The 8,823-nt window shown below is 37.3% G+C and overlaps 1 protein-coding gene across 1 annotated transcript; it reads left to right on the top strand.

The window, feature by feature from the left end:
• The first annotated feature begins 309 nt into the window (after positions 1–309).
• On the top strand, positions 310–6,648 carry LOC147531800 (RNA binding (RRM/RBD/RNP motifs) family protein). Its single transcript, XM_086650608.1, has 11 exons — positions 310–683; positions 2,216–2,316; positions 2,465–2,636; positions 2,720–2,941; positions 3,036–3,129; positions 3,497–4,104; positions 4,285–4,399; positions 4,964–5,019; positions 5,198–5,304; positions 5,417–5,504; positions 5,973–6,648. Exons 1-11 carry the CDS (start codon positions 543–545, stop codon positions 6,291–6,293), a joined length of 2,025 nt encoding a protein of 674 aa, XP_086506734.1. The 5' UTR covers positions 310–542; the 3' UTR covers positions 6,294–6,648.
• The last annotated feature ends 2,175 nt before the right edge of the window (positions 6,649–8,823 follow it).

Raw genomic sequence — 8,823 nt, 5'->3', positions numbered from 1 at the left:
AGTAGGTATATATGCAGATTTAGACATAAAGGGAAAGGGAGAGAGAGATAGAAAGATTTGAAGACGAAGAAGAAGATGAAAGTGATGAAGAAGATCGTTGTGAAGAAAAAGAGATTTTTTTTTTTTCAGATTATGGAGGGAGAGGTTTTTTACTTAACGATTGACCTAATTGCGTCAATTATATTGTTAGGTCGGAGGCATTGCCTCCTACACATTGCCTCTAACCAAATTAGGACGTGCCTTTAGCGAGATTGTCTTTAACAACTTTGGGCATTGCCTATAAAATCTCTCACAAAAAAGATAAAAAAAAGGGACCATATTAGAAGCTGGTCATCTTTAGGGGGCCATTTTAGTGAGTTGGTCATCTTTAGGGGACCAAAATGGAATTAACCCCGTAAAACATTTTGCTTCAGCCCCACGTCATTATATCCCAAGGAAATAGACAACAATTCCCCTATCTCTCTCTCTCTCTCTTTCAGTCACGATATTTCGTTTCTTCAGTACGCTGCTTGCTCGCTCGACCTGAGGAAATCCGTTTAATAATGGCGACTGAGAATATCTTCTACGAAAACCCTAGATCCTTCAAGATGGATAGAAAGTCATCCTTAGCTTCCGAAATCAAATCCACCATCTCCGACAAGCTCCTCCACTTCACTGGAGACTACACCGACGATGTTTTTGCTGTAATTGTCCTCCTTCCTCTCATTTTGTTTATCTTTCTTTTTTCTGACTGTATCCATGTTTATCTTTCTGAATAATTTCTGTTTGCGTCATTTTAATCCAAGAACAAACTTCAGTATGAATTCTAGTGCTTCCACAGGAGTTGGGGTTTCCGTTCTCCATTAGAGTTAGATGATTTTTGTTTCCTCTGCGTGCATTTTCTAAGTATTCTTACCTTATAAGTATCGTCACTTAATAACTGCAATAGTGTTTGTTTTTCATGACTTGTATGTACAAACTATTTGGTTTACCCTCTTCAATAGAAGTTCTGGACTCTTATTGCCAATACTTTTCTATTAGTATTATCAAATTTTTATATTCAGTTTCAACATCAAGATATAATGTGGAACTTGATCTTTACGTGTCAAAGAGCTCATCTCTAATGCAGCTGCTAGCTCCAAGACAAATGCCCTATTAGAGTTCAGTTCCCATCATTTCCCCTTCTAAAAGAGTTTTGTCATTGAACTTTGTTGTTGTATCTACAATATATGGTTGAATGCCCGTGTTATCAAATTCGCGAGACATTAAGGAACACTCATGTCAACTTTATCAGTGCCAAGAAGGAATTCACTCCAAGAAAATTCCATGATAGTGATATCTAAGTTAAAAACCCGCTCCACACACACACCAGATGGCTAAGTCATTTCCTGCTTGACTGTGTTTTTTATACCTTTAGTGGGATCGCTTGGTAGCACTCAATTAGGTTGGGGAATGATTTAGATGTCAGGTAGACTGTAGAGGGTAGGTAGGTTCACATCTCTAGGGGTTCAAATTTAACGGTGCAGGTGGGGGTTAATGCGAGCTGAAGAGCCTAGTTTGGCTGCTTCTGAGGTGGGTTCTGCTGCCAAACTGGCTGTTATTGCTGTCAATTTTTGTGTTTTACCTGCCAAATCTGCTCATGTTGTTGAAACTTGTGCCCTGTGATCAACCATTCTTAACTCTTACAGTTTCTAAGCTGTACCTGCCATCTGTTGCACGAGCTTTTGCTTGACTTGCTTGTGCTTTGCATTGGTTTCTTCATGCATTAATTTGAAAACATTTTTGGATTTCTTGAAGAATCTCTTCCAGACACTGCTTAGATGCCATGTAACTCGGTCACGAACTGATTTGGTAGAACTATATAAACACAGTGGAAGCTTCGACCGACGTGTACATTTTTTCAAATTAACCTAAACCTCTAGCCGAATTCTCTAAATTCATAGTTGAAACTCTTAACACTTTTAATAAACTATTCAAAATATATTATTAGTAAAAATACTGCTTCAGGTTATTGATGCCTGATCAAATTTAAAATAATCTGTACCTGTCCAGAATCTCCTGTGGCCTAAGCCGCCTAGCAACCAATCAAAGGGTGCACCTCGTATAGACTTATACTTGGATGTACTGATTTTATGGTATTTGACCTTTTTGTCCTTGCTGTTTTGTGCTGGGAATGCTTCTTTTTTTGTCATAATGCTTCATTTTTGAATGCTTTTGCATTTATTTCTATCTCTAGGAGTACATTTTGATACTCGTTTGCAATGGAAAGAACCAGTATCAAGCAAGAGATGATTTGGAGGCTTTTCTTGGAGAAAGGAGTGGACAATTTGTGTCATGGTATTCTGCTTCTTACTTTGTTGATTGTTCTTTCATTTCTGACAAAAGCTATCGTAGTTTTGATACATAACGAGTGACTGTAACCAGTAATTTGAACTCAGTAGCGTTTCTTTCCAAACTTTTATTATATATTTGTGTTGTCGTATAGGCTTTGGGGTGTGCTATTAAAAGCTTCACTGCAATCACATATGCATGGTGACTTGACTAATCTTAAAGATGCCATTGTTAGAAGTGCTTGTGATGATGTAGCCAATGAGCAGAGGAGTTGCATGTTGAAGGACCTTACGAATTATGGCGTCCAAAATGATGCTAACATTCTGGTAAGTAGTTCTTGTTTTTCATACACTAGGGCTACTTTTCCTTTAACCTTTCGGTGAAGTTTGAGATATGTTATTATTTGTAGTCTCATGGTGGAATGAGCTGCCAGCTGATGAAGCCTGGTCCTTCCGCAAGGCTTCTAAATTCCAAGGATTTATATACACAATTACATAAAGTGGAAATCCCAAAAAATTCTGCAACTGCTGAGATTAGTCACCCAGAAAGTTTGAAGTCCGATTCTTTTAAAGAGAAAGGATCTGGAAATTCTTCTGGTGTTAAACAAAGCATGCGAACTTTGGAGAACAAGGTGGAGGAGCTAAGCCTTTTCTCCTTCAGGTTTTTGTAATTAGTCTCAACAGAAACTCCTCATCTAACTTTGGTAAATGGGCACCGTTGAGCAGGTTTGCAATGTCAACGATAATGAGTTGCTCCATCGACTTCAGTATTCATCAAAGAAAGAACTATTTACGAGAAGGTTACAGTCCGTGACCACAGGTGCTATTGGTGTTTCTGTATAGTATGCACAAAGACTACAAATTGTTGCGCACATGTATAGATTTATTGCGTTCTAATAATGAAATATTATACCTCATAATCGTTTTGCCTTGTTCTTACATTTGTTGTTGGCATCATGAATCCTATTCAAATTTACTTGCAGCTTCAATTATAAATGAAATATCTTGTTTCTTGTTCTATTTCTTAAGGTGTCTCTCTAGAGATTTAGTTTCGATATGGCTAATAAGCATCATGAAAGCATTTATTTGTATGCACCTGGCTGCTGCATTTTGGCCGAAGTACATATACGTGTGTGTTTGTAGTCAGGGACTTAGATACTTAGACACTGGACAATTAATTCATGCAGATAAACCCCATTCAAGGTTCCAAGCTGCGACTAAGGTTGCTCGAAGGTCTCCTGTAAGAGTTGTTGATTCTGTATCAAAGGAGAATGTTGCCAGGCCGCGAGGGAATGTCTGGGACAGATTAGGGAAGCCATTTCAGGACAACACAAGTCAGAATGACATGGACATATATGATCATGGCACAAGGAAACAACTTGAAGAGAATCCTAATATAACATGCTTACCTAATGATGCTAATACTGCTACCAGGAAGAGGCAGCTCACTGAGATTTGTCCTACTGCTGCTAATGAGTCAGTTTCTTTTGATGACAGAAGTTACAAGCACATCCGATTTAAGGAACCTTCTAAAGAGTTCGCGAAATTGCATTCTCTTAAGTATAGTTGCTCTAAGATTTTGAGCAGCGCTATATCTGAGCTTAAAAAGTCAGACATTAATGAATTCAAAACTCCAGAGATCGCTGCCAAGACAAAAGCTAATGAAGTGTCTAACAGAAAGCTGACCGAAAACTTCTCGCAAATTCCTCCTAAGAGGACATTGGTTTCGGGAGCTACATCAGTCTCTATTGGTTATGAAGAGGGTATAGATGCCAATGTCAAGCCTACAAAATCTGTAAGGAACCACTTATCTCCAAAGTTAATTGAAATTTTGCAATTTGATTTTTTTTTTTAAATTGTTTCATGCTTCTTATCAAATGGACTTGCATGAGAATCCCTATGCCATTAATTTCTGTATCAGACGAGTTTATTTACTGGTTCAATTTTCGTTTATTAACCAAGCTTTCTTATGCAGGAAGCGCAAGATAGTGAACTTAAATCACATCAAACAGAAACAAAGGCTTCTGATATTTGTAGGAAACAAGTACATATGACCAATCAAGGTCAAATAAGTTCTTTGTCGAGTACTGGTAATGCTTGTGACACTTAAATGAATTCTTTGCTCCCATCTTCTGATTTGTACTGGTTCCATTTAAATATAGGACCAAGCTCTCTAGTTTCTTTTCTCAATCTGCAATTTATATTCGTATTTTCGAACTTTCCACGTTTCTGAGGTAGTAACGATTGTACTAACTCACAGAATTTCAATTATCGACAGGAAAAAAATAGAGTATTATTTTGTTTTCTTGTGCCTGAGAAAACTGATTTATGTGATTACCAGTATTTTTGGAAGCAATGGTTTATACACTAATAAAGATGGTACTTGCCCTTTTCAATGTTCCGAGTATTTAAGGGCAAACTTCCATGAAATTTTTTCTTTATTCTTCTGCTTTCACATTCCTGAAGATCAAATTTGAACTTTCGCGAAGTTTTGATCTTCCCTACTTCTTGGGTACTCTGAACATGCTCTGGATTTCGCTCTGTGCGGTTTCTAGAGCAAAACCTATCTAAGCTGAAACTTATGGTCTATGGTTCCCGTATATCTGCAAAAGTATGGTGCTGTGCAAGAAATTTATTCACTTGTACTTTTGCAGGTGCTCTGAATCAATCAGAAGAAGATAACGAGTCGAGAACTGTACTCGTGACAAATGTAAATTCGACCAAACATCTTTGTATTCCATAATTCTATTTATACGAATAATGCCGATCCTTCTCTGAGAATTTTTTTCCCATGAGTTTAAACTTCAAACTCATAGGATGGTGGTCAAATTTCAGTATTTATCACTGATAATTCTAATCCTGGGTTTTTTGCTCTATCGAAATTGTAGGTTCATTTTAATGCAACTAAAGAAGCCTTGGCGTTGCATTTTGCCAAGTGTGGGGTGATCGAAAAAGTAATCATACTCAGTGACCCGATAACCGATCAACCAAAAGGGTATTAGTTTTATTTAATTTCTTCCAAATAATTTATCTTGTCCAATTTTACGTTCTTTCTTTCCTCAAGTTTGAAACTAGTCAGTAATACCCATCTGGTGCTGTGATTTTAGGTCTGCATATATTACCTTTGCCAGCACAGAGTCTGTTGAAAACGCAATTGCATTCAGTGGAAGCTCATTTTGGTCCAGAACTGTAAAGGTCAGAACTAGTTTCTTTTGCTTATTTTCATAATAAATTCGAAGTTCACAAAAATGAGTAGTCTTTCTGTTCCAACATGGTATAGTTCGAGATTTTGTAATTTTTGGACCTGTGCCGGTCCGCTGAAAATCGGATGGACAGATCTTTCTCCATTTATTCTTTGTTTTCTTTCTGATAGGACATTTCCATGCTTGTAGAAAGGAAAATATAGAAACTGAATCTCGTAATTGCAAGTTTATTGACTCTACTGAATGAATTATTGAGGCAGAATCAGAATTCAGAAGTGGTAGTTCTAAGAAAAGCTTAATCCTCTTTACTTTTATCATGTGTCCAGAAAATTTCCTAATTTATTGGTACTAAAAAGTAAAAACTGTTCCCATAACCTGGAAATGGAATTAAACGATTTCTTATTTCTATGAACTCCGTCACATTTTTGAACTCTGTCTCTCATATTATTTTGTTATCCAGGTTATGAGAAAGGCAGAAGTCACACTGACAACTCCAGCGCCGGCCCAGATGGTGGGAGTTCGGGCACAATCATGGTATCCACAACTCAGAAAAAGGGTCAACCTCCAAAGACCACATCGTAGTTCTCATTTACAATGGCGACGAGACCAAACAATTACTAACTCTGCCCAAGGAGGCGGGTCAGAAGCTTCGCTGCCTCCTGTTCAGCAAGGTGGTGCATATTTGGATGGGAAGATTCGCAACCGTTCTCTCACTTATGTCAGGACCACTCAAGCCAAAGCACAAGTTGCAGGATCATTGGAAACTTCAACAGCTGCATAATCAATCTGCGAACTTGAAATCTAGTATATACAACAGCCTTTTACTGATCAGTTCTTTTAGAGAGAGACAGTGTGACATCAATATTCAAGTAGGTTGAGATTTAAGATACATAATCTGAGATACATATCTTACTGCTTCATAGATACCGACGATTCCACTAAATTTTGAGAGAGAACCTTCATAATGTTTCATATTGCTTTCGCTGTTATGACTAGGATGAGATTTTAGATTTCAACATTTTCTACATTTTTGGAATGGGTATATACAAACACATACATATACTAGCAGTAGAAGTGAACATTACTGTATGTAAAATGAACTCCTTGTTAGCTTTTATGCTCTCACTTCTTTAAAACAGGGATGAGTAAAAATGGGTGGAACAAGACCGGACGGTTTGAATTGAAGACTTTCTAGGCCGAACCAAACCGAGCCAAATGGATTTGTTTTGACTTCCACTTAACAAATGACCTTAAAAAAATGAAAAGATTGAACTTTCTAGTACTTTTATCTTTAGTTGTCTCACTGAAAACTTTAGGACTCGTAGAAGGACAACCATATGAAACATAAGAGAGAGAAACTGTCTCTAAGTAGCATACCTATATGATGTAGACGCAGCAGAATTAAAATAAGAACAATAAAATAAACGAAGAACGGTAAAGAAAACGATAAATAAACTAAAATTTAATTAAATTCAATGGTTTTTCTCTTCAATGTAAATATCAAAATAGACTAGACCTCCTTTTATAGGATAATAGACTTTCCTAAATAGACTCAAACTAGGATTCCTAAATATTAAAGATACTTAAAACATGAGAATTTGTAAATAATAGAAATACCAAAATAAGATAATTTCCTAATACTAAACTAACTAGGACCACTAATGTAGGCGACCGGGTCGTGGGCACGCGTGAACGTGGATCCACGCGTTATGCGCCTGCATCAGCTCCCCGTTCCCCAGAAGGTTCGTCCCGAACCGTTTTGATGAAGAAAACAATATGATCCACCCGTATACGATGAATTCTGCCATGGCGATCCGTAATTCCCATTTTGAACGAATTTTGCATTGAATCTGAAGGATACCAATTTGCCAGAAATCACCAACTTTAATCCCAATCTCATATGTCACTGATTCTCGCAATATTAACGTTAGGGAATCAAGAACAATCATCTCGCCATCTTCCCACGGTAGACGTAACCACTTAATAATTTGCAAGAAAGTGATATGTAATACGAGTAAATCGGAAGTAAGAGTAATTGTAGCTAATTTCCAAAATTTCTCGTCAAGAGCCAAAGTAGAAACTTAACCAACTTCAATTAAGTTATCGAGGTTGAAACGTGTAGTGTTGTTATGACACTCAAAATCTTCCTTCCCACGTTCATCTTCATGAAGTTTATAGAATAAAATTCTATCATAATATGTCAACTTATGAAAGCTCCGAGTGAATACATCATACTGTCGACGAACCAAAGTTGACAAATCTATGTGTGGAAGCTGAGGGTCGATTTTGTATTCACTAAGGATTCCACCAACATAGTTTGTAATAAGCCCTCGCCAAATATCGTTTTCTAAATAAATCTCCGTCATCGTATTATCAATTCATCGGCTTCCATTAACTGATTACAATCCAACCACTGAATTGCTTCTTCAATGGTAGCTTCAAATTCCTTCTTATTATCTGCTCCAAGTTTAAAATCAATCTTCTCCTCCTTAATTGTATTCCTCATGTTATAAGTATAATTCAAAAGAACATTCCTTGATTCAACTTTCTTCCTGTGTTCTTCGTCTTCTAACTTATATTTCTCAGCATCAGGATACGCACCGATTTGTTTCAAAACTCTAATCGCAGCATATGTGTTTTCAACTCCTGTTGCAGAATTGTTAACGACGAGAGGAATCTCAGGTACGCTTACGACACAGTAATCTCAGCCAAGAACATGTGAAGGGACGGCGTAAGGTTGTCGACTATTTTTTGACATATTAGTAACAACTTCTTGGACGATATCAAGTCGGACTGAAGATTGTATGACGTCCGAAAGTGGTAGAGTGTTACCTTCGTCAGTAGCCATTGAAGGGACATGGGTTATTCCACATTCATCTTCTTGAGTTAATACACTGGCAGACCAATTCATATCGTCAGTCCTAGTAGTTGTATCAATCGAATCATCCATAACATCTGAATTGGAAGGATGTGAAATAGTAAACTGTGGCTTCTCTAATCCATGTAGAATTAGGGTACTTAACCCATCTTCATCAATTTCTAATTTATCAAAGAAAGAGCTTTCATAACACTGTGAACCAAGGGGTTGTTTTGTACCACGGCTAAGGTTCAGGTGTGATGAAGGGAAGTTACTTCCTTCTTCTTCTTCCTCAATTGAAAAAATTTTGTTCCTTTTGTCAAGAACTTCTTCTTCAATGTCATCGATCACGGCGACCGAAGTAACGTCGGAGAGTTGTCTACTTGATTCAATCTTTGTTTCTGCATATGACAAATATTCATCCAAAGGAAGAAAAACATACCTGAAGATACTT

Source organism: Eschscholzia californica, unplaced genomic scaffold (genome assembly GCF_041429995.1).
Source record: "Eschscholzia californica isolate CP2 unplaced genomic scaffold, dmEscCali1.0.p SCAF_6, whole genome shotgun sequence".
Taxonomy (NCBI): domain Eukaryota; kingdom Viridiplantae; phylum Streptophyta; class Magnoliopsida; order Ranunculales; family Papaveraceae; genus Eschscholzia; species Eschscholzia californica.
Note: the sequence above shows the minus strand (reverse complement) of the source record. Positions and strands in the feature narration are given on the sequence as shown.

What these genes read in the sequence shown, in the direction of transcription:
- LOC147531800 (XM_086650608.1), top strand. Translation starts at nt 543, where the DNA reads ATGGCGACTGAGAATATCTTCTACGAAAACCCTAGATCCTTCAAGATG. An exon ending in ATAACCGATCAACCAAAAGG is followed by an intron (nt 5,305 to 5,416) that starts GTATTAGTTTTA and finishes CTGTGATTTTAG; the next exon opens with GTCTGCATATATTACCTTTG. An exon ending in TTTGGTCCAGAACTGTAAAG is followed by an intron (nt 5,505 to 5,972) that starts GTCAGAACTAGT and finishes TTTGTTATCCAG; the next exon opens with GTTATGAGAAAGGCAGAAGT.